Source organism: Taudactylus pleione, unplaced genomic scaffold, assembly GCF_031769625.1.
Source record: "Taudactylus pleione unplaced genomic scaffold, aTauple2 ptg000018l, whole genome shotgun sequence".
NCBI classification, from domain to species: Eukaryota; Metazoa; Chordata; class Amphibia; order Anura; family Myobatrachidae; genus Taudactylus; species Taudactylus pleione.
The window spans coordinates 18,666,457-18,692,438 of NW_028284420.1; the positions used below are offsets into that span (position 1 = coordinate 18,666,457).

The window sequence follows — 25,982 nt, forward strand, 5'->3', positions numbered from 1 at the left end:
GAGGTTCCCATGCTTGAGTACTATTTCTAAAATTGCATCTTAATTTGACTTTAATGTACTGAATACTGGGCCTAATTCAGACCCGGTCGCGAGCGCTCAGTGCTCGCAAGCGGGTCGATGGTGCCCTAATGCGCATGCGCACGACGGAGGGAGCTCTGTGGTGCGCATGCGCGAGACCCGCATAGCGACAGCCAAGCTGTCGCTATGTGTCTCGCACCAAAGGGGGCGTGCTGTCGATGGTGACTGACAGCACGCCCCCGTTGGTGGGCGTGCCGGGGGCATTGCTGCCCAGACGGAGGCGTTCCCATGGGAACGCCTTCCGTCTGGAGCCGGCCCCACTGACATCACTAGTGATGTCAGTGGGAGTGCTTTTGGCTCTGATAGAGCTCTATCAGAGCCAAAAGCACTCCTGGGCTTGCTGCAGCGAGACCCTACCGCAGGGTCTCGTCGCAAGCCCGATGGTCGCGATGGTGTTGACCATCGCGACCATCTTTTTGGCCACTCGCATAAGCTGTGGGTGGTGACCCACAGCTATGCGAGCGGCCGGGAGGCCGCTCCATTTTTAGGTAGGAGGGCCCTGATTCAGAGCGAGTGCTCTGGTCAGAGCGTCCGGCTCTGAATCAGGCCCACTGTACCTAGGAGGGATGTTTTTAATATGCCGCCATACGGGATGCCGGCAGTCAAAATCCCGACCCCGGAATCCCAAATAACGGTCAGAAGACCGGCGCCGGAATCTCGCCATGGGATGAGATGCCGGCGCCGGAATCCCGACAGTCAGCACCCTGACCATAGGTATAGCCGGTAAGTATAGCTTTACGCCACAGGGGTGGGGGGAGGGTTAGGTTTAGGCACCACCAAGTTTAGGGTTAGGAACCACAGGCAGGCCCGTCAAGAGCCGGGCCCCGGTAAAAAAAGGGGGCGTGGTCTAATAGTGGGCAGCGTGGCTACGCCCCCTAAGGTAAAAAAAAAGTTGTGCGCTGGCGGAGGGGGGGTGCAGTGAGCCCCCTCAGCCCGGCACATAACCAGAGGGGGGCGCAATCAGCTTGATCGCTGCCCCCACAAGCATACTGTAGGAGATTGCTCTGGCTGCTTCTTAGCAGAAGAGCAGGCCTGGGTAATTTGTACCAGCTTCCCCACCCCCCTCGGCGTGGGGGGGGGGTTAGGGTTAGGCACTAACGGAGGAGTGTTTGGTTTAGGCACTAACGGGGAAGGTTAGGATGCAGGGAGGGTTAGAGGGTGAAGAGGGGAGAGTAGTATACTTTCAGAACCCATGTCGACATGCTGAGCATCGGGATGCCGCTGTCGGTTTTTTGACGGGCGGCATACCGAACGCCGGTATGTCGTATCACACCCACCTAGGATTAGTATGTTTTTTTTGCAAAGGAATTGGTATAAAGTAGCAGATGAAGCGTAATGATGAGCAACACAAGTCACTTTTACTGTATACGATATATAAGTGACTCCTGCAACACATCATTATGCTCAATTTGCTACTTTATACTAATCACTTTGCATCAAAAAAATACTAATCCTAGGTAGAGTACTTAGGGCCTGATTCACTACAGAAAACGTAACTTTGAATGCAATAGTGATTACACACGCAATTCAACTGCAATAGTATGCTAATCCATAGCAATAGCTATGCCGCCACAGCACTACATAAGGACGCCCACCTTACCTTATACACATCCATAATGTTTAGCAAGACTGCAAAAACATCTGTACAATCGAGTACCATCACAGTCTCACGCACACTTTCACAAGGTCTAACCTTTATTTAGAAATTGCTAACTTCCACGCACGCTCTCAGGCTGCGTAGGACATCGCAGTGGATAATTTATGCACGCCCATGCAACAGCGTTCAAACGCAATGGCACGCCTGCATTTGAACGCGCACCCCCCCGTTACCACTCACAAATGGAACTTCCTGTCAATCACTCTGCGATGGATCTGCGTAGTCACTGCGATCTCAGTCCTGATCGCAATGGCTAGTTTGCGTACATGCACTGTGATACATGCGTAGTACACAACAATCGGCCGATTGCGTGTATATTAGCAACTGTGTTCCTTGCTGAATCAGGCCCTTAGTGCTCTATTGGCTACTTGTTACATTTTTGACACAAAATTCAGGAAAAGGTGTGTAATCTGGGTAAAAGGACAGAAGACTGAGGTCCTATACTGTATACAGGGCTTGATTCAGACCCGCTCGCGAGCGCACAGCACTCGCAAGCGGGTCGATGGTCCCCCACTGCGCACACCAGCTCCAGCGTGGGCATGTGCAAGACCAGGCCAGCGACGGGCGCTCCGTCGCTACGGGTCTCGCACCAAAGAGGGGCAGCTGTCAATTGTGATTGACAGCTTGCCCCGTTTTGGAGGCGGGCAGGGGGGGTGGCTGGCCAAACGGAGGCGTTCCCGAAGGAACGCCTGCCGTTTGGGGGCGGCCCCACTGACATCACGAGTGATGTCAGTGGGTGAGCTTCCGGCTCTAATAGAAGCTCACTGGGGCTTGTGGGAACGAGACCCTACCACAAGGGTCTCGTAGCAAGTCGCGATGGTCGTGACCATCGCGACCATCACCTGGCTGCTCGCTAAAGCTGTGAGTGATCACCCACAGCTTAGCGAGCGGCCAAGAGGCAGTCTTTAAAAAAAAAAAACAGGGATGCCCTGATTCAGAGCAAGCGTTCTCAAAGAGCGTCCGGCTCTGAATCAGGCCCACAGTCTTTTGTCTTTTTGCACAGATTCCGTACTTTCCTGAATTTTGCATCTTAATTTTTCTAATAGCCTAGATAATAGTGTATTAAATATTTAGGATTAGTATAGCACATTAAGATGCATATTCTAAGAAAATGTCGCATGGTGCTACTTGAGGATAGGGTTATGTGGCTACATCTGTACTTCCTGAAGGTTAGGAGTGCAAAACAATTATTCCTGACTAAAGGGTGGTTTGAGCCCTTTCTAATCTGTTATGCTATCAAAAACATAAATGTTTTCTGCTCTTACTGCATAAAACCTTGGTCAAGATTATCGAGACCCTTGTGGTAGGGTCTCGTTGCCGCAAGCCCCAGAGAGCTTTCGGCTCAAACAGAGCTGAAAGCTCTCCCACTGACATCACTTGTGATGGATGTGGGGCCGCCCCCAGATGGTAGGCATTCTCATGGGAACGCCTCCGTCTGGGCAGCCACCCCCCCCGGCCTGCTCACCAAAGGGGGCGTGCTGTCACCCAACATCGACAGCACGCCCCCTTTGGTGCGAGACCTGGAGCGACGGCTTGCCCGTCGCTATCCGGGTCTCGCGCATGCGCACGACGGAGCCGGCTCCGTCGTGCGCATGCACTCTGGGCCACCATTGACCCAGTTGCGAGTGCTCAGCGCTTGCGACCGGGTCTGAATCAGGCCCTGAGTGATGATTGGTCTAAACCAAGTTTGATCTTGCATCTTTTGCGCAACCTCACTATTGATTGAGACAAGTATGTACATTTATTGTTCAGTTTCCCAAGGAATGCATAAAAATCTAGATTCATGTATACAGTAGTATGTAATGGAAAGCTAATTACAGAGGAAATGGTGCATGCAATTTATTTTCTCATTTTATCATCTAGTACAAGTTCGATCCTTCTACGCCATATAGAGCACAATGGATCACATTGGAGAACCACGATAGTGAGACCTTAAAGTGCACCTGTTACTTAAATACAGTGGATAAAGTTATTTATTTAATGCAGCCTATCATATGTGCACTTTACAGTAGTTGTTCTTGACCAAATAGACGGACAATGTATGGCCCAATAACTAATGAAAATATCATTGAATTGCATTAGTGCAGGTACTTGGCATTATGGAAAATCAGTTTGTCTGATGATCCCCATGTGTGTTTGAGGTCACCAGCTGAAACTTTAAAGGCTGAGTAGTGTCTGCAACAAGTCTCAATTTAAACCTGGTGTACTGTGATCCAAGTTGACTACAGATTTGATCAGATTGCAATATGTGTGACCAATGTAAATTGATATTGTCTCCCCACCAGTGAGTTTCACTGATAACACAGATTTATTTAATGCTTGATGCCAGCACATTCCTGTTGATTACAACTGTCATTATGGAAATGTAATTTAACCACCTCTCTTTTTTAACAGGGTGAATTGGGCCCCCCTGGTTTACCTGGACGCCCAGTGAGTATAAAGACATTTAGCGTGGTAGTGTATTAGAAGGTATTCACTTGTGCCAAAGCTCCCAGTAAATGAGGCATGATTACATTAAGTATTTCACTGATCCTGGCCACACATGAGCCCAAACTGCCTTCAGAGCAGGCTCCAGCCGATATGATCAATGTCAAATATGGCGAAAACATAGTAGCCAAATTGGACAAGATCCACTCGGACCAAGCAACCAGATCACTTTCAGCATCACTAGGACCTGATGATTGAATGCATAAGCCAAATGGAGGTGTCTGTGGTCTTCCGAGCACATTAACAAACACGTTCAATAATGATCCTATTGGTTTTGATAGGACCATTACCATCATTGGGATTTATTGTGATCTATACGCACTGTTATATTGGCCTATTTGCACAGTATTGGTTTCATTTATTATGGCCAGTATAAAGCAGAGGTAGACAACATATGGCTCGCTGGAGCCGCTGAACTAAAATACCAACATGTCCTTGAAGTTCATCAATGATGAGCCCAAAATTGCTTAGATCTGCTGTGAAGAGTCTGGTAAGAGACACTGGAATGGAATCTTCAGTAGTGTTGTAGGCCACCAAATATCCACTTATTCCATGAATATTTCCACTGCTTTGCAGAAACTTCGGGCAGCAATTTAGTACATTTTTCTTTTACTTATAGGGTCCAAAAGGAGCCTCCGGAAAACCAGGAGAGGCCGGGAAACCAGGACTGTCTGGCTTACCAGGAATTGACGTAAGTACCTCAATATTTTTTACTTTATATGCAGGTGATTCCTGAAAAATGTTAAACCAAAGTGACATACGGACTTCAAAAACCTTGTGGACAGTGACAGTGATCATAGAGCAATATAATCCAAATGGGATTTGTGTTTGTTTATTTAACATAGTTTAGATCAAATAGAGTTAAACCTGAAAAATGTAAATGTTTATTTTACATATTGTTTTTCTCTCTGCGTGATATACCTTCTTGTACCATGCCCCCTTTACAAGTGCTCATCCCACTAGGATGCTGACCATGTTTTATATTAATGGACATTTTGAAGTGGGTGTTAATTTTTGAATAGATAAATTTTGATTCCATTATATCAGAAAATTAAATGTAAAAAACAAAAAAGCCAAATAGAATAAAGAAATTTTATAGCCAAAAAGGCTTACATTCTTGCAGTTTACATAACCTTTTTTCATCATGCAAAGACATTTACCTTTTCTCATTATCCAAAGACATCTGTATACTTTTCTGAATGATCATGCTATTTTGAAACGTGTGTGCATAGGTTGCTATGTATCTTTTTGCCTACAAGATGTCATGACGTTCGCCAGGTGACCTATGTTTGTTGACTTTGCAAGCCCTACTGCATAGAAAGAAAGCAGCTAAAAGCCTGCTGTGCACTGCCATAGAATGTATAATGATCATCATCATGTGGGGTTTGTGGTCAGTTAAAATGGTTGCTTCCAGAGTCATTTGGTGATCTACGGTACAAAAATGTTGTTATATCAGTGAAACGATAGTTTAGTTTTGTGCCTTGATATGTTTGAGATTTATTGGTATTTGCATGCTCTCTTGCAAGTTACTAAACAAATTGTTCTTTCTGTCTTTCTTAAGTCTTTTTTTCTACCAGCTAGAGTTGGTTTTGTTTCCCTGGGACACAACACTTATTGAAAATAATTGTTCTGATACAATAGAGTACTTGGCTCTAATTGTTACAATTAATCATTCACTTTCTATTCTATTTCACTTGTAGGGACTGACTGGACCTGATGGGAAACTTGGGCCTGATGGACCACCAGGCGAACGGGTAGGTTATTGGTGCAGAATCTAAGAGGCTCCAAGGTGGTTGTACAGATACCAGGAGCCAAGCCGTCACTGCTTCTAACATTTTTTGCAGGCATCCTAAATTCTACATTATTTTCTGTACAACTGAGCTACATAATGCTATCTTGCTGTCTTTCTCTTCCTGTATCGTTTGATTTCTCCTCAAAATATGTGTTCATTCTGCTTAGAAAACTGTTGAATTTTGTGTATTTAACAGTTAGGTTGCCATGGTTTTGTGGTGCTGTACTAAAAGATTATGCTTTGTAGGCTTTGCACCCATTGCCATTAAAATTTTGCGCTTAAGATATTGCGGGCTATACATCTAAACACCGATTACCCATTCTCCCGATGCCGATCCACCAATTTCCGGACTCCGATTTGTCAGAGGATCAGCAAAAAACAACATATTAACAATCCTTGACTTGCTGATATCCATCTCCTCTCCACCCCATCCTATCCACCTCTTTCCAGCCCCATAATATCCATCTCTTCCCCACCCCATCCTATCCATTTCTTCCCTACCCCATCCTATCCATCTCTTACACGCCCTATCCTATCCATCTCTTCCCAGGCCCATCCTACCATCTCTTCTCCACCCTATCCTATCCATCTCTTCCCATGCCTTTTCCTATCCATCTCTTCCCAGGCTCATCCTATCCATCACTTCTCTGCCCCATCCTATCCATCTCTTCCTTGCCCCATTCTCTGCCTCATCCTATCCATCTTTTCTCCACCCCATCCTTTCTATTTCTTCCTAGGCGCATCCTATCCATCTCTTCCACGCCCCCATCCTATCTATCTCTTCCCAGCCCCATCTTAGCCATCTTTTCTCTGCCTCATACTGTCCATCTCTTCCCCGCCCCATACTATCCATCTTTTCCCAGGTCCATCCTATTCATCTTTTCTCCCCCCATCATATCCTCTTGTTCTCCACCACATTCTATCCATCTCCTCCATGTCCCATCCTATCCATCTCTTCCCAGCCATATCCTATCCATTTTCTCCATGTCCCTTCCTTTCCATCTCTTCCCAGCACCATCCTATCCATCTCTTCCCCAACCCATCCTATCCATATCTTTCTTGTCCCATTCTTTTTATCACTTCCCAGCCCCATCTTATCCACCTCTTCCCAGCCCCATCCTATCCACCTCTTTCCAGCCCCATCATATCCACCTGTTCTCTGCCTCATCCTATCCATATATTTACCTGCCCCATCCTTTCCATCTCTTCCGAGCCCCATCCTTTCCATCTCTTCCGAGCCCCATCCTTTCCATCTCTTCTCAGCCCCATCCTTTCCATCTCTTCTCAGCCCCATCCTTTCCATCTCTTCTCAGCCCCATCCTTTCCATCTCTTCTCAGCCCCATCCTTTCCATCTCTTCTCAGCCCCATCCTTTCCACCTCTTCCCAGCCCCATCCTTTCCACCTCTTCCCAGCCCCATCCTTTCCACCTCTTCCCAGCCCCATCCTTTCCACCTCTTCCTAGCCCCATCTTTTCCATCTCTTCCCATCCCCATACTATCCATCTTTTCTCTGCACCATTCTATCCACCTCTTCTCTGACATCCTTTCCATCTCTTCTCTCTCCCATACTATCCATCTCTTCCCAGCCTCATCCTATCTATATCTTGCCTGTCTCATGCTTTCTCTCTCTTTCCAGCCCCATCCTATACATCTCTTCTCTGTCTTATATATACATCTCTTCCCAGCTCCATCCTATCCATCTCTTCCCAGCCCCATCCTATACATCTCTTTCCAGCCCCATTCTATCCATCTTTTCTCTACCCCATCCTATCCATCTCCTCCATGCCTAATCCTTTCTATATTCTCCATGCCCCTTCATATCAATCTCTCCCCAGCCCCAACCTATCCATCTCTTCCCAGCCCCATCCTCTCCACCTTTTCTCCGCCTCATCCTATCTATCTCTTCTCCACCTCATCCTATCCATCTCTTCCCAGCCCCATCCTTTCCACCTCTTCTCCACCTCATCCCATCCATATCTTCCCTGCCCCCACCTTTTCTTCACCTTAAATATCCATCTCTTCGCAGCCTCATTCTATACACTTTTACAAATCCCAAACTATCCAACTTTTCCATGCCTTATACCATCTGTCTTTTTGATGTGGAAAAGATGACTAGGATGGAATTTGAAGGAGACAACTCTCTTTATTGCTACAATTTTTAACCAAACCACTCACATTATACCATATTTTCCTTGCCTCATTCTATTCATCTATTTATTGCCCTATCCTGGCCACCTTTTCCCTGACCCATCCTATCCATCTCTTCCCCACCCCTGCTCAACTGTCTTTTTCCACTGCCAAACCCCATTTTTCCCTCTTAGAGGGGAATTCCATATGAAACGTAAACTTCGCTGTCAAAGTTTACGTTTCATATCGGAGCTTTTACCTGGGATAAAGTATCGGGCACGCACCCGCTTATCCCCGTATTCAATATGAAACTAACGAAAACGGGAGCCTGCGAAGTGGGATTTGCATAAAGTTACAAAATTTTCCTTAAAAAAATGGTAGGACCCCCCTAAAGTTGTAAAAACATGGGGGATCACTATGGGTACCCCCGTTTTAGCCTTTAAATGAAAGTCGGGGATTTAAATAGCCGCAGCAGGTGTTTTTTCCCGACATTGAAGAAGTGTTGCAGAAGAGCACTTAGGTTATTTTTTTAAGTGGTCCCATCAAATTTGGGGTACATGAAATTGGGTACTAGCATATTTTGATGTCCCTAAAGTAAGTTTTAAAAATTCTGCAATTGTGCACCTGCCGCTATAAATCTATGCTAGAAAACACCTGCCGCATACTTGCAGAATAGCCCTGAACCTATTTCCCTATTGTTAAACAATTTTTTCCCATTTTTTTTTTCACCCCAATTTTTAAATTCATTTTTTGGGGTGTCCCTATTTATTTATTTTTTTACTTTTTTTGACAGTCATTTTATAAATGTCATTCCCAGGGGTGCAGGCTATTTTTTTTAAAAGCCTGCACCCCTAAACCCCAATTCTGCACTTTTTTTCGACACCTATTCAATGGTGAAAAGTTATCCCCGTTTTTTATCAAAGACTTTTCGAACCTGCGAAAATCTTTGAAATTGAATACGATGTAAAACTAAAACCTGCGATAATGACGGCATAGGTGCGATATTAACGCAAAAACTGAGTTTTCGCTCCCATATTGAATACCCCTGTCTTCACATTTTTTAGCCTGCCCATAACCAAGCACTCTCTCTCCCACAGTGTGTGTATGTATTTGGTGTATTGCTCATACTATACAAAACTATCTGTATTGCCATCCCCCTTAACACAGCCCTTGCGGAAACAAAATATAGCCTTGAACTTCTTTGTGTTATTCATTTAAATGGTGGACTCTGTTTTAGAGCAAGATCGACTTAAAGCATTCTTCTTTCATGACCAGTGTTTTATAATAGCATGTGCAAATTGGTGCACTACTGTTAAATGACCACACTTGCTACATTTTGCTATATAGAAGTCAATAAGTGGAATACCAACGTATCCTCTGTAGGAGCTAACAGCTATAAGTATCCAACAAACTTGCAACACATACGGATAGCCAGCGAACTCATCAGATGCCCCAACTAGTCATATAAATTACATTTCTGTATAGATTGTAATTTTGTCATTGAAGCACAAGAGGAAGATTGTGCTGATATTTTGTTTTGTACATACATGCTACATACTGTAACATTATGGGGCTCAGGGCCTGATTCAGAACTTGACGCTCTTTCAGAGCGCTCGCTCTGAATCATCCGCATGCGCACTGGGCCAACATCGACCCGCTTGCGAGCGCTGAGCGCTCGCGAGTGGGTCTGAATCAGGCCCTCATTTCATAAAATGTATTTTGATACACAAAAATTGGGATGTTTCCTTTCATTTTCTAAACACCAAAAGTAAAATGACAAGTAGAATCTGGTTGCTAGAGTTGTAAGACTCATTTGGCAATAGTTTATAGTGGCAAACTCTCTCAGTAAAGCAATTAATGTGTTCAAATGTATAATAATAAATGCATCCATGACTAATATAAATTCTGGTCAGGTATTTTATGGGTGCTTGTGGTGGGTAACATGAAATATTCACAACTCTGTTTCCTGTACAGGTGATGTTGACACCACGATCCTCCTGAGTCAGTGTGACATAAACCTCACATTATTTTTTTCTGTTGGGGGCTCTGCAGCACCTTCAACTATCTAATACTCTATAGTCTATGGCTTTCTGTTTATCTCCATTCCCCTCCTCATATTATGAAATTTTTTGGCCTATTTATCCTGCAAAATATTAAGTATCGCCCCAAAGTATCCCCGATATCTGCTGTAGTCCCAACATTTCAACAGCAGCCGCAGTCCCCATAGGTATCAAAGTTACCAACAGTGTGGCCCCGACCCGATAGATAGCGGTATTAGCTGCTGTCGCCTACGGGCTACCCTCCCGGGAATGGCCACCACAGACGTGTGGCCAGTAGGCCACGCGTGCGCAGTAGCTCTACGGAGGCACAAAACAGAAGTGAAGTGACCGCTAGTGCAATCACTACACTTCTAACACATTGCAGGGACGAGCTCCTTTCATAGCCCCTGTCCCTGCATGTGTTTTTGGTACATTCAAACGAATGTTAATTTCTTGTTGCCACAAATAAGAAATTACATTAATTGATATATATGTCCTTGTCTCACAAACATAGGGCCTGATTCAGACCCACTCGCGAGCGGCTGTCCGCTCGCAAGTGGGTCGATGTTATGCACTGAGCATGCGCACGACGGAGGGAGCTCCGTCGTGCGCATGCACCAGACGCGACGAGCGAAGGAAAGTCCTTCGCTCGTTGTGTCCGATCAAAGGGGGCGTGCTGTCAATGTTGATTGACAGCACGCCCCCTTTGGTGGGCGTGCCGGGGGCGTGTCTCCCTGACGGGGGCGTTCCCACGGGAACGCCTCCCGTCAGAAGCCGGCCCACTGACATCACTAGTGATGTCAGTGGGAGTGATTTGGGCTCTGATAGAGCCAAAATCACTCCGGAGCTTGCGGTTGATAACCTCAACCGCAGGCTCCGGCTCGCAATTTCGATGGTCGCGATGGTCTCGACCATCGCGGCCATCACAAAGCACGCTCGTATAGCCTGTGGGTGGTGACCCACAGCTATACGAGCGTCCAGGAGGACGCTCCATGAAAATGGAGCCCGGCCCTCATTCAGAGCGTGCGCTCTGCTCAGAGCGTACGGCTCTGAATGAGGGCCATAATCACATAAGTGGACAGGTTACTGCCTCACACAAGGTCAGAACACTCATCTTCTGCTGTGAGCATTACAATAATCCAGTTGGTTAATAAACCAGTTATACAAGGACAAGATGAGGATAAAAGATTCAGTATAATTGGTTATCACACTGTAGTCAAACACACATTACAAATTGTTCTCCAAGTGCCAGCATACTCTGGTAACCATTTAAATTGTACATGACAGTGCTAGCTGTCATCTGTGATGCACTAGTACATTTCAATATGATTTATTGTTTTACAAACAGATATTAACACCACACCCTACGTCCAAAGGTGTGGGGATTAGCATCAGTGCTATCAGCAAATAGCTGGTTGTTCCTGGACGGTGGAGGTGCATATCTTTGTACATGAAACTTCTCTAGGGACTCCAGCACCGTGCTGCCTGGCCAAGGGCTGGTTGTAACTATGGTGGGGGGAGAAATCCATGCATCACATCTAAACAGCGGCAGGATCACAGAGGAATTGGGGTAATACGGTAAACATTGCTCTAGACAGATAAAAGCTAATTGCTGAATGGTTGTGGTTCAATGCAAATTCTGTAATAGCTTTGTTAATAAATTAGGGCCTGATTCAGACCTGGACGCTATTTGCGGACGGTCGTTCCAAAAAAGGGGCCGGCTATTTAAATTGAGCGCTCGCTCTTTGCGGTTTGTTGATGCCTCTATTTCTGAGCAAGCGAACGAAAAATGCGCTCGCTATTTTGTAAAGACGCCCCTTTGCCGTTCGCATCACACGTCATCTCCGGTATTTATTAGATTAATCGGGAACATCGAAAGGCATCAGAACTGCTCGCAGTGCTTGTGGTAGGATTTTCCTACCGCTATCACTGCGAGCAGTTCAGGCTAAAAGACAACCAAGTGACGTGGACGCTCCTTTACTAATTATGCACTCCCATTAAACGCCCTTTTGACCGTTTGGCACGCCTGCGTTCGGATCTCCACTCCCCCGTTTTCAAGCACCTTCCCCTGTTACCACCCACAAACGGTACATTCTGTCAATCAAATTAGCAGCCCCTCGCTGTTTTGCGAGCGCACGATTTCCGACCGCAATGACTGGTTTGCGCATGCGCATTACGACCCATACGCATGCGCAGTTGTGCGAACATCGCTCAGAGCGAACGAGCGGCCGCTTACGAGCGGCTCTGAATCAGGCCCTGAGTCCGATTATTTGTACCAAGGTCTGTGTCTGCAATTACCTAAATAGTACAGCTCCTGCTCTTCAGATTATAGTTATTGCGGTTCAGGCAGATTATGGACAGAGGACCTGATTAGGAGGTGGCCACTAATGCAGCCGGGACTGTGTCTTTATTTGCAGCACTTTTATGCTAATGCTGCTGCCAAAGGGATACGTACAGAGACACCCACTGGCTGCGGCACTAACTTGCCGCTTTGCATATTAAGACGCGCAATTGGTCGCACCATCGAACATTGCACCAGCACTATGGAGGTGCAGAATATCTGTATAAACATGGCCACTGAAATCTGTGCATCTGCCGTAAAAGCCACAGTCTCTGAACGCGATACAACAACGTCTGGCTAGCCATCCCCGTTACCACCCGAAAACCCCCTATGAAATAGCCTCTCCAAATTCATTCCGCGGCCTTCGGCGGTAACCATCGGGACACATGGAAAGAGTGACTCGGATGCATGCGCTGGCTGAAAAAATCATCCATTTGCGTCCGACATCGACACTGTGTCCACCTCTGTATCAGGCCCAGATACTCAATTTGCTGAAACTATAGAGATGTTGCTAGCTCATTGCTTTCTCATAAAGGGAAGTGAGATACCTCTTTTAATAAAACCATTTTTTGTTGTGTTTTATTTTAGGGAAGCATAGGACCACCTGGGCCGGATGGACCTGCCGTGAGTACAGACTCCAAACTAGCACAACTTCAGGAGACTAGCCCTCAACTCATTGAGTCTGAGTTTTTACATTCTTATTGAGTAGTATATTTTTACTAGCTACACTTAATAGAAGGATTACATAATAATTGACAGAATGCACTCTGTAATCCTCAACTCTGATGCGTAATATAGAAAGAGAGAGAATAATATAAAGGAAATTCTGACACCCATGTGTTGCATACAATATGAGTGTTGTTCCTTTGTTTTGTTCCGTGCATACTCTTACCTCTGCCACACTGACTTGGATATGTTTTTGGAGTGCCCACTTCTATAATTCGTGTGTGTGTGTATATATATATATATTAATTAATAAATATAATTATTTGGTTCTCCTCCCAATACTGGATAGGACCTCTTCTGCACCCATTAAAGGCTGAACTTTGTGCCATTTATTCAACAAGGCGCTGGAAACATTTCTTAGAGATTCTGGTTCTAGTTGCCATGATAACATCAGCAGTTGTATAAGTTCATGATGCAAATCTCCTGTTTCACCACATCCCAGAGCTGCTCTATTGGATTGAGATGTGGTAATTGTGGAGAACACTGAACCTATTGTCATGCAAGTGTGCCTTGTGCGCTGCCTGGAGCCGGGTGCTAGCCACGCACCCCTCATTGCATTATGTCATGCCACAGGGGCCACAAGCAACCGGAACAACATCGCTGCCTGGAGCATCCTCAGGATAACTATAACAGCCCAGGGAGCATCCTCAGGATGCTCCGGGGGGGGGGGGGGCTGTTATAGCTGCAGTCTGCCTTTTGGAGTGTTCAGAGGACGCTTCGGGCGGCATTGCGTCTGCTAGCCAGATACAGAAACTGTGGACGGTCGGCGGTGCCACCTCTAGAGCGCTGCACTCTGAGAGGCGGCAGTGGTCGTCCATAGCTAGTTACGGCCCTGTAGATCTTTATGGCTTCGATTGTAATAGTTTGCATTAATTTATTATGAATCTGCTTTAATTGTTTTGTTTTTCTTCCTGTTAACTTTACAGGGACGAGGACCACCAGGACCTCCTGTAAGTCTAAAAAGTGAATTTCCTTTTATCTATACATATTTAGAAATCCTTATTTGTCTACATGTTCTATGCATCCCTTTCCAGTTCCGTGTCTCCATTTTTCCTCACTTGTCCTTCCTCTGTGGCTTGCCTGTACCCATCCTCTGTGAATTATCCGCTTCATTCCTCAGTGGCCTGCCCGCATCCCTCTTCAGTGGCCTGCCCGCATCCCTCTTCAGTGGCCTGCCCGCATCCCTCTTCAGTGGCCTGCCGGCGCCCCTCTTCAGTGGCCTGCCGGCGCCCTCCTCAGTGGCCTGCCGGCGTCCCCCCTCCTCAGTGGCCTGCCGGCGTCCCCCCTCCTCAGTGGCCTGCCGGCGTCCCCCCTCCTCAGTGGCCTGCCGGCGTCCCCCCCTCCTCAGTGGCCTGCCGGCGTCCCCCCCCTCCTCAGTGGCCTGCCGGCATCCCCCCCTCCTCAGTGGCCTGCCGGCGTCCCCCCCCCTCCTCAGTGGCCTGCCGGCGTCCCCCCCCTCCTCAGTGGCCTGCCGGCGTCCCCCCCCCTCCTCAGTGGCCTGCCGGCGTCCCCCCCCCTCCTCAGTGGCCTGCCGGCGTCCCCCCCCCCTCCTCAGTGGCCTGCCGGCGTCCCCCCCCCCTCCTCAGTGGCCTGCCGGCGTCCCCCCCCTCCTCAGTGGCCTGCCGGCGTCCCCCCCCCCCTCCTCAGAGGCCTGCCGGCGTCCCCCCTCCTCAGTGGCCTGCCGGCGTCCCCCCCCCCCCTCCTCAGAGGCCTGCCGGCGTCCCCCCTCCTCAGTGGCCTGCCGGCGTCCCCCCCCCCCCTCCTCAGAGGCCTGCCGGCGTCCCCCCTCCTCAGTGGCCTGCCGGCGTCCCCCTCCTGTATTCATATAATAGTACCACTAAAACACCCCTGATTTGTGTCTGGGTTTTCTCTTGCTGTATCTAATATATATCATTCTTCCAGGGTCTGGCGGGGCCAAGTGGATTACCTGGCGGAAAAGGACCCCAAGGTCCAGCGGTAGGTGCTCCTTTTTATTAAGCTTTGTTCATATATCATTCTGCTTTATGAGGAATTATGAAATTGGGCTCTCTAAATAAGAGCAATACTACACAGGTCATGTACACAGTACAACTTCAGTGTGGACTGGTAACTGAACCATGTTACCTCTGTGTGTATGACAGTACTTCTGATTAGTAGGACTTTAATCCTATGTTTCATATTGCTTTATATAAAGAAGATACTGATAACTTTTATAAATCCCTTTGCAATAAAGATATTTAACATTTTATCATGTGTGAGGCAATTTTCCATTGGAAACATCAAACATTTTGTCACATATGTGTTGGATTCACATAGGTGATAACTTAATTTGCTAAGTACATTTAAATACATAGTTAACCTTCCTGAACTCAGGTCAGCATTTCCCAAGTGTGGTAACCATTTTCAACTGTGAATTGGTTGATGAAGGATATTTTAAGTATTAGGTATTTTACTTGACCAAACAAATTATACCCCTTTCACACAGAATGTGTGCAAAATCCGTGCTTTTACATGGCATTTGAGTGCCGGATCAGTTTGCCGGTTCTAGCTTGACCCCCCTTTCACACAGAAAAGCAAATTACCGGGTAAAGCACTTTTCCCCGGTAATTTGCTGATTAACGTGGGTTTTATTTCTGTGTGAAAGGGTTACTCCGGGTCGAAATTGCCTGGTCTCCGACCCTGGTAAAATGAGCTTTTCTGTGTGAAAGGGGTATTAGTAGCAATTTCTTTACCAGAAAGTAATATTTCTTGAGTACTGTTCTGTCTGTATTTTTATTTTGTTTTACTATGTTGTCATTTCCTTACAATCTCAATATTACAGGGATCTTCTGGCCCCCCTGGTCTTCCTGGACCCCCAGGCCCACCCGGCCCTCCAGTAAGTCAAGTTACTAACATATGTTTAGTGTTGATGATCTTCTGTTTATATTCTGGTGTAAGAAAATTATGAATAGAACATATGGTAGTCATTAATGTTATAAGATGGGTCAGTGTTACCTTTTGCTCCTTTCATTAGACAAAGTCTTACACATGTACCCAAATTTGCATATACTAACATGTCTGAATATGTGGCTAAGGGCCTGGTTCTGATGTGGATGCGGCTACTGTGTCTTTTGCTGCAGTCATGTCTTTATGCTGATGTCGCCTTCAATTTGTAAAAGACAGAGACGCCCAATTGCAGGATCTTATGACATCCAGCCGCACCATCGAAGTTTGCAGGAGCAGTTTCTCAGTCTATGGCGTATATTTACTAAAGTGCAGGTTTTTAGTGGAGGTGTTGCCCATGCAACCTATCAGATTTTAGCCATTATCTTCTAGAAGGTACTAGATAAATTATAAGTAGAATCTGATTGGTTGCTATGGGCAATGTCTCCACTTCTAAAAACCTGCATTTTAGTAAATATACCCCTAAGTATTGCCTCCTCTGTGAGAGGCTGTGCGTCTTTGAATGTAGCCGCTTTCAGTGACATGCCTGCGAAGCAACCACAGTGCCTTCTCCATCCCCGTTGCCTTACACGAACGCCCACTAAAATTTTCAGACCATGCATCCTATTCTGTGCTGCGTCTTGACAATTGGGATACATGCTCATATGTAAAACATTGGCTATTTGCGTGCGCCATTGATAATGCATCCCCCCCCCTCTGATTCAGGCCCTAAAAGTTCAAATGCCAATGTTCCTTCCTTTCCATTAATGGATTATCTGTCCTCTTGCACCATAGGGTCTACCTGGAGTTGTTCCTGATGGCAATGGAGACCTGCAGGTAAGCACTATCCTGGGTTGGGTTTAGAAAATGCACATCCAACAAAGTGGCCATAATGGGACTTTTGCCGTATTAGACACAGACTCCCTAAAGGTTTTTATTCAAAGTTCAGATTTTCTTACAACAATAATTCAAAGCATTTAGTTAATAAACAATATGAGTGAGCTGAACCCACCAGTGTCATCCGCGCTTCTGCGTGTGACGTCACATCTGGAAAAACCGGAAGCTTGTCACCCGGTAATCACCCTGGCTGCAGTGGGGAATTAAAGTGCATAATCATCCCCAGAAATTTAAAACCGAGTATCTGGGATGTATGTGAACACACGATAACTCATCGGACCACAACTGATGCATGGAAACAATAATCAAAATGGAGACAACTTACTATATGTATATTGATCAGGGAAATCCCAATGCCGCATCACATCTTGAACAATCCGAAAGTATGCCATTGTGTCATAAACACTGTAATGGTGAATACACACGGTCAGATTTGTTGTCAGATATGAACGATAACGATTTTAAAAATCGTTCACATCTGAAAGAAAATCTGACATGCAGGGGCGTCTTAAGAGAGGAGGGGGCCCGTGTGCACTCCCCGTGCGGGGCCCCCTCCTCTCCCCCCGGTGGCCGACAGGCGACTGACGCGGCTGGCCAGCCACCGGAGCGATAGTAGACTCCGGGCACTAGAGTGTGCCCAGAGTCTACTGCGCATGCGCAGAACACCAGAAAAATGCCTATTTTTCCGGTGTTCTAAGCAGCGCTGACAGCCGCCGCGGGACCACGGACAGGTAAGTTTAAAATAATATGGGTGCAGGGTGTGCGGTGCGGGGCCCCCGCACACACTGCACCCATTATAGATACGCCACTGCTGACATGTGGGCCTGCAACGATGAACGATGCGCGTTCCCGCATGTCAGATAACGATATCTGACACAGTCCGTGTTTGCAGTCAGATTTTGACGATTTCATTCATTTTAAAACTGTCTGAAATCGTTCGAATCGTTGGTAAGATCTTTCAATCGTTCATCTGACATATCTGACCGTGTGTATGCACCATAACTATAGTAACATAAACAAATACAATCAAGGGACTGCGGAAAAGTCTCTAGAAAGCATAGCACTATAATGATTATGTTCTAAAATGGACTGTCAAAGCATTGCTGTGAACTACACATAAGTCTACTGGTATGCACTAGCACAATTAATATAAAAACAAATTGCTACAGCATATGCAACAAAACTAAAATATATAAAAGTTAAAAAATTGGAAAAAAAAGAAATCTAAAGAGTGAAAAATAGCACCAACATCATGAGATGACAGCTCCCACATAAATGTAGCAATATGTCATTGCAAAAATTTAGAGATGCTGAAAAACAAAGTAATAAAATAGTGTCTTGAATTCTTTCTAAAAATATGTTGGAGGATAGTTGATCATTGAGTCCATGTGGTTTATCCAACTTGAAAATCAACGTGTCTCCAGTTGGAGCAATTTCTTTCCGCGGTCTCCTTCTCTCCAATGTTCAGGAACATGAACGATAATTACATATTTACCAAATTACGTTTGGCCGCAACAACGCTCTCTAAATTGTCTAATAGTTTTTCCACACGCAGGGCGATTCCCCCCCCCACACACCCTCTCAGCTTTGTGCTGGGCTGAGGGGCTCAAAACTAGTTGATTTTTTTCTCGAGAGGAGCAGTGGCCACTCCTCCCGCGATTAGGTCACGCTCACTTCAACCGGACCGGCTCTTAGCGGCCCTGGTGGTCACACCCCTTTTTAAACTTCCTTTGGTGGATTCCACCATCACAGCACGAATTCAGTGGCTCACCAATGCCACCTAGCTTCATCCTACCACATATCCCCACCCAGTGGCGGGCTGGGCCGGGGGGCAGGGTGCCATGTGCCCCCCGGGCCGCAGCATCACTGTGACACAGACTGCACCGCGTGTGTAGCGCTGACCGGACGGAGTTCGGTCTGCGCTACACAGCACAAACACACAGCCGCCGGAGCCGGCAGCTGTGTGTTTGCTGTAATCAGCAGCCGCTGAGAGTCTGTTAGACTCTCATCTGCTGCTGCTGCTCCCACTTCAGGAGCCATCTTCCGACTCCCGCAATGGGTAATGGGAGAGACGTCGTCATGACGACGTCTCTCCCATAATGCAAAGCGGCCGGAGGAGCCGGTAGAAGCGTCGGGACCAGGAGCGGGAGTTTCAGGTAAGTGATATTTTTGTTTGTTTATGAAGTCTCTCTCTACTGGGGGGGGACTACTGGGGGCACTACCAGGGGGGGGGGATTACTATGGGGGCACTACCAGGAAGGTGATTACTACTGGGGGCACTACAAGGGGGGGGGGACTACTACTACTGGGGGCACTACAAGGGGGGGACTACTACTACTGGGGGAACTACAAGGGGGGACTACTACTACTGGGGGCACTACAAGGGGGGGCTACTACTGGGGGCACTGCAAAGGGGGGGCTACTACTACTGGGGGCACTGCAAGGGGGGCTACTACTACTGGGGGCAATACTACTACTGGGGGCACTACAAAGGGGGGGGACTACTACTACTGGGGGCAATACAAAGGGGGGGCTACTACTACTGGGGGGACTACTACTACTGGGGGCAATACAAAGGGGGGCTACTACTACTGGGGGCACTACAAAGGGGGGGGACTACTACTACTACTACTGGGGGCACTACAAAGGGGGGGACTACTACTACTGGGGGCACTACAAAGGGGGGGACTACTACTACTGGGGGCACTACAAAGGGGGGGGACTACTACTACTGGGGGCACTACAAAGGGGGGGGACTACTACTACTGGGGGCACTACAAAGGGGGGGACTACTACTACTGGGGGCACTACAAAGGGGGGGACTACTATTACTGGGGGCACTACAAGGGGGGGACTACTACTACTGGGGGCACTACAAGGGGGGACTACTACTACTGGGGCACTACAAAGGGGGGGACTACTACTACTTGGGCACTACAAAGGGGGGGGACTACTACTACTGGGGGCACTACAAGGGGGGGGGACTACTACTACTGGGGGCACTACAAAGGGGGGGACTACTACTACTGGGGGGACTACTACTACTGGGGGCACTACGAAGGGGGGGACTCTACTACTGGGGGCACTACAAAGGGGGGGACTACTACTACTGGGGGCACTACAAAGGGGGGACTACTACTACTGGGGGCACTACAAAGGGGGGGACTACTACTACTGGGGGCACTACAAGGGGGGGACTACTACTAGGGGCACTACAAGGGGAGGGGACTACTACTAGGGGCACTACATAGGGGGAGGGGACTACCACTGGGGGCACTGCATCGAGGGACCACTGCTGGGGGCTCTATATAAAGGGCAATACTGGGGGTACTGCATAGGGGGAAAACTACAACTGGGGCCACTATTTAAGGGGCATTGCATAAGGGTTACCACTATTGGGGGCACTGCATGGGGGGTGGACTGCTACTGGGGGCACTATATAAGGGGCACTGCATAGGGGGTACCACTGTTGGGGGCACTATATAAAGGGCTTACTACTGGGGGCACAAGGGGCACTGCACAGGGGGGACCACTACTGGGGGCACTATATAAGGGGCTTACTACTAGGGGCACTGCATAGGGGGGATCACTACTGGGGGCACTACTGGAGGCCTGCATCCATCCTGTTCTCTCCTGTGGCACACGGGGGCACTGCATATGGACACTATGACAGGGGGCTGCCCCTAATCTTTATTTTTACCTTACATTAATCCCATATGGACCCGCCTCCTCCCTGAAACACTTGAGGGGGGGCCGCGCCGTAGCACGCACGTTCTTCGGGCACCCTGGCTACACGCTACTCCTCTGCCAGGGCCGCCTGCATGCATTTGCCCCCCAGGCTAAAAGTTGCCAGCCAGCCCCTGTCCCCACCCCAGCTCACAACCCCTGGGATGAGCAACTTGGGACAAGGCATTTTCATTTACTCTGGATAATGTGACAATCTGCCAGGGTACCCTCCTGAAACTTGAATAGCAGGCCAGTATCCTATGGAAAGGAAAATACTTTTAAATGGATATAAAGATGTATTGAGTAAGACCAATGTTTCAAGACCCCACAGGGCCTTTCCTCAGGGTGTTTCCGCTTTCCATAGGATACCAGCCTATACTGATATTCTGCATTCTATAACAACATAGTAAATGCTTCTCCATCCTTATTTGAAGCTGTGCATTAACCATCCTTCTTTTTTTTTTTTTTTTTTTTTTTTTATTAAATTAGTGCCCGGCTGTTTGTCCACCAGGACCACCTGGCCCTCCTGGGATGCCAGGATTTAAGGTAATCCTTCCTATAACGTACTTTTACTATATACTATTTGCCCTTTTGTTGTTACATTGATGTGTTGTTGTTTTATTGATCATTAGGTATCCATGTCACACTCAGTTAGATCTTGATGAGCTGACCTCCTTGTTGTATGGATCATATATTTCACTATTGTGCTGGGGTATTTTGGACAAATTTTAATACCTTTGTTACAGTAAATTCCCATTGCTGTGTTCCTATTTACATCTTTACAGGTTGTTGCTTTTTTTAACATTTGACATTAACAATTTATTATCTTTATTTCATCTCTGATATAGTTAACTTGTAAACAAAGAAATAATTTCATAAATTGCAATTTATGAAGTGATCCAGGTGAGATGCAGTCATTATGTCGGCAATCATAATGTCGACACCACAGTGCTGAAAGTTATGATGTGGACATCTGCAAAACATCAACATGGCACAATGTCAACATTTAATGTTGACATTTTGCACGAACTGGAGGGTTAGGCTTCAGGATGGGAGTGTTAGGGATAGGCACTTGGGGGAGGGCTAGGGATAGGCTACAGGAGGGGAGGGTTAAGGTTAGGCATTAGGAGGAGGGGCAGGGTTAGGTTATAGGAGGGGATGGTTAGGGATAGGCTATAGGAAGGGAGGGTTAAGGTTAGCCATTACAGTGAGGGTCAGGGTTAGGCTGTGGGAGTTGAAGTTAGGGTCAGGCATTAGAGGGAAGGTTAGGGGTTAGCGATAGCGATGACAAGCATGTCGACATTCTCATGTTGATATAATGAATGACATCAAAATATACCGAACCTGTAGCTTGCTCCGTGGCCCATTTTAACACATGTACACGTTCATAGACTTTACGTTCAACCTACATCCTTTCCTGTGCTCACACTAATGAACATAGATCCTGTGCATTGACTCAGCATGTTGGTTAGTGATACAGTAGGTAAAACAGCACTATGTAACATTATACTAAGCTGCTAATGAATTAGATTCACAGTGTGCAATATCACTTGTTTTTTGGTCTGTGCTATGATCTACAGTGCCTAATATATGACTATTATATGTGGATTCCCTGATCAATATTGCATGGTTTGACCTGAAGGAAATTGCCTTGTTTGAAATAATTTTGTATGATCTACTCGATTTCATAGTCTACCTAGTTGTGATCTATCTGGTTCTTTAAGGGGCCTATTTATCAATTATTATTTGCGGGATATCCTCCAAAAAAACAGTTTTCGGTAGGTATCCACAAATAATAAGTATCCCCTGAATGTATGTCTAGGGGAATGCAGCAAATACTGGAGATATCTGCAGTGATCCCCGGGTTTTGTTTGCAAAAGCAGCTTCCATAGAAACCTATAGGGGCTGCTTTCTTGACTAATTTGCTTGGCCTCGGTAGCTGACGCCAGGGCCGTAGCTAGGGTAGTGCGGCCGGTGCCATCGCACAGGGCACCACAGGTCAGGGGGCGCTGTTTGGGCCTGTCAAATTTCTGTTTATTATCATTCTTGCTTGTAGCTTCCTCTTATTTCGTCCCCAGCATCTCCTGGCCTCTCCTTTCTCTTCCCTGGCCCTTCCCCATGAAGCCATTCCCCTTTTTTGGGTGCATTATGTCCCTTTGAAAAATGAGGGGCGTGCCAATACTCTTTCTGGCACATGGCACCAAAAAATCTAGCACGGCTATGGCTGACGCCATATGAAGATGTAGTCTATAGGCTACATTGCAAAAAGTACCGAGAGGGGGATCCGTAGAATTCCTTTCCGAGCATTCACCATTTGCATATGCGTGATCAGAAGATCGCACATTTGCAGTAGCATGGCGTCCTTTCAAAGCCCCCGTCCCTGCGTGTGTAATTAGTACATTCCAGCAGAACTTAATAATTTTAATTATCAGGTCTAGGACCTGATGATTAGTAAATATGCTTCTAATACCCCATTTTACACTGGCCAAATAACCTGGGTTATTGCCGTGTAAATTTGGGTTGTGGCTCAGTGTAAAAGGGTCCCTGAGAAATAACCGTGGTCCAGTGACACGGCAATCCAACCAGCGTAGGGAGCAGGGTTGGACCCGGGTTACGGGGCAGTGTAAACTGGTGACCTGGGTCATCCGACCAAGGTCCCATTTACAACATAGGAACAGACAGATAACTGCGTTTAGAGATTATGTAATCTCCAAGCGACGTCAGAAAACTTACAGCACCTGTGTGCAGTTTGGAGCTGCAATGTGAATAGGGTTTGTCTTGGGTCTGTCCCGGGTTGGAACCGTGTTCCAAATCCCGGGTAATACCTGGAATTTTGGTTTAATAGGGGCATAAGTGAGATGTTGGGATCCTGGTTTTTACAGAACTGCGATAATAACCACAGAATTTGTGTTGGATTCTCTCATATTATGAACTGCAATTAAGTTTAGACATGATTGGCCAGGTCTAATGTGTTCCTTGTTTCCTTGAGGTTTAATATGATTTATTAACTGTTTGCACTCATTCAGTCTGATTGGATACCTCATTATAGTATGATTTTAGTTGCCCTGACACATTGAGCAGTAATCAGGTGGAGTTTACACAGAGCTGTGATGACATCTATTGGAATTCCTTTTTTTTTTTAATTACTCATTTGATTCGATCTACTGGATTCCTTGTGATTGAACTATAGTAACATTATCTGCAAGATTTTTTTATTTTTTTTACCATGCTGTGATTGATTGTTTCAAATTCTCTGTATTATATGATTTTGCATAGTACAGAACTGTAATGGGAACTATTATTATCCTAATTATTATTATCCCTTATTTGTATTGCACCATTTGTATAGAGACCTCAGTCCCTGCCCTATTGTAGCATAGAGTCTATACTCCCTACCACACAAACTCTCTTATACTAGGGTTACTTTTGGACTGGGGGTTCACCTTGACGTGGTGGGTGGGCACGCATTTTTGGCCAAACATCCTAAGAATCTCACTTATACTCCATGTTAATTTTAGAGTTTATCATAATTGTTTTGACTGTCAATATTCTTAGTGCTTAGAGTATGCATTTTCTTTTCCTTACATGGCACTACAAATATCAGAATGGTGGCACCTCTTATTATGTTTAAAATTAGGTTGTGCAGTTGAGACCCCCTTCCCTCTCTTTTTACTAGGGTCCATTTTATCAGAACCCAAATGGTCACACTACCGGGGCACCCACAAGCTATTTACCATGGCTGTGTGTGGGAAAGCATGTCTGGAGTGACTCCAGTAAAGATTTGTGCCCCAGATCAGCAATTACCTTTAGACTATAACCCTTCAGTTCTGTGGGCCTGGGAACATGCCCAGAAAAAGAAATAATGATGTTTTCTGTACACAAAAGCACCAATGGCAACAAATGACTTGGCTACATAGACCTTGTGGTCATCCTACAGCAAATGACACAAAACACACAAGTATATAGATTTGCCAGTCTCTTATTAGGCATCCTTTCGGTATCTGGTCTGGGCTTCATCCTAGGCTACAGAGGATGTTCTCCTGATGCTGCCAGTCGTGCTACACAGTCACCCGGATTTGGTATCACACAGATCTATAAGGATTTCAGATGGAGGACGACTTTCTGATCCTTACAGTCCTACAGTGGTGCTTTGATTCCTCAGTCACTCTGTCCCTGTACCAGTTCTCACATTCTGCTCATGGAACACCCAGTCTCCCTCTGGTCTCCAGACACAGGAGTCTATGTAGTAAGCCTTGGATGGAGATAAAGTGAATGGAGATAAAGTACTGGCCAATCAGTTCCTATCTGTCATGTCACAGGCTGTGTTTGAAAAAAGGCAGGAGCCGGTTGGCTGGTACTTTATCTCCGTCCACTTTATCTCCATTTAAGGCTTAATAAATATATCCCACAGCCTTCTATCCAGCCTCTGGTTCCTCCATTCCAAAATAGCACTTTTTACAGTCTGCTGGATTACTTTTTTTCAAGTCTTATCTCTAAGGGCTGGATCCTATCTCAGGTCCTGTCCATCTGTTTCATTCCCTTTACCAGCAGTGACTTAATGCTATCTGACGATATCAGGTTCATATAATGAATCTCCGCTCCCAAGAGGAGCCTGATCACTGCTGATGAAATTGTCAGGACCATTGTTCTTGGATCTTTAACAAAGGAGCCTATTTGTAGGAGATGTAATTAGCAAAAGCATTGTTCATATATTTTTCCCCTGCTCCTCTTGTGATTTTCAAAATCTAGGGAACAAAATGGTTAAAAAAATACTCTTGCCTACAGTCTATCTCTTTACACAAAATGAGGCACAGCAGTGTTGGGAAAACATTAATCCCTCATTTTATCCTACCAATCAATACATTTGTGCCGTACTGTGGGAGGAAACTGGAGCACCATTACTAATCTAATACATGGTTACAATTTAATGGATCTTTAATATTATCTATGTTAGTACCCTAATGTGACTGACTGGTCTTCTGTTACACTGTGTCCAGTTTAGATGGAGTTTATTCCTCAGTGTGTTCTCTAAACCATGTATTAATCTCCCTGTCTATATATTACAGGGTCACACTGGCAATAAAGGAGAGCGAGGGGAGATCGGAAAGGATGGACAAAAGGTAATGAGAGATAATACATTAAGTGCCATGTGTCGGATACTGCCTATACAGTTAGGCCTATCATCAAAATAGCTTTATGTAATATTTTATT

The 25,982-nt window shown here is 46.3% G+C and overlaps 1 protein-coding gene across 1 annotated transcript in view; it reads left to right on the top strand.

The window, feature by feature from the left end:
* The window catches only part of COL9A3 (collagen type IX alpha 3 chain), a 72,049-nt gene that overhangs the window by 16,595 nt on the left and 29,472 nt on the right, over nucleotides 1-25,982 (top strand). Inside the window, exons 3-12 of the mRNA XM_088442809.1 lie at nucleotides 4,130-4,165; nucleotides 4,842-4,913; nucleotides 5,923-5,976; nucleotides 13,110-13,145; nucleotides 14,174-14,197; nucleotides 15,150-15,203; nucleotides 16,048-16,101; nucleotides 16,944-16,985; nucleotides 21,261-21,317; nucleotides 25,838-25,891. Of these exons, the coding sequence (XP_088298935.1) occupies nucleotides 4,130-4,165; nucleotides 4,842-4,913; nucleotides 5,923-5,976; nucleotides 13,110-13,145; nucleotides 14,174-14,197; nucleotides 15,150-15,203; nucleotides 16,048-16,101; nucleotides 16,944-16,985; nucleotides 21,261-21,317; nucleotides 25,838-25,891 (483 nt within the window). The remainder of the gene's footprint in view (nucleotides 1-4,129; nucleotides 4,166-4,841; nucleotides 4,914-5,922; nucleotides 5,977-13,109; nucleotides 13,146-14,173; nucleotides 14,198-15,149; nucleotides 15,204-16,047; nucleotides 16,102-16,943; nucleotides 16,986-21,260; nucleotides 21,318-25,837; nucleotides 25,892-25,982) is intronic.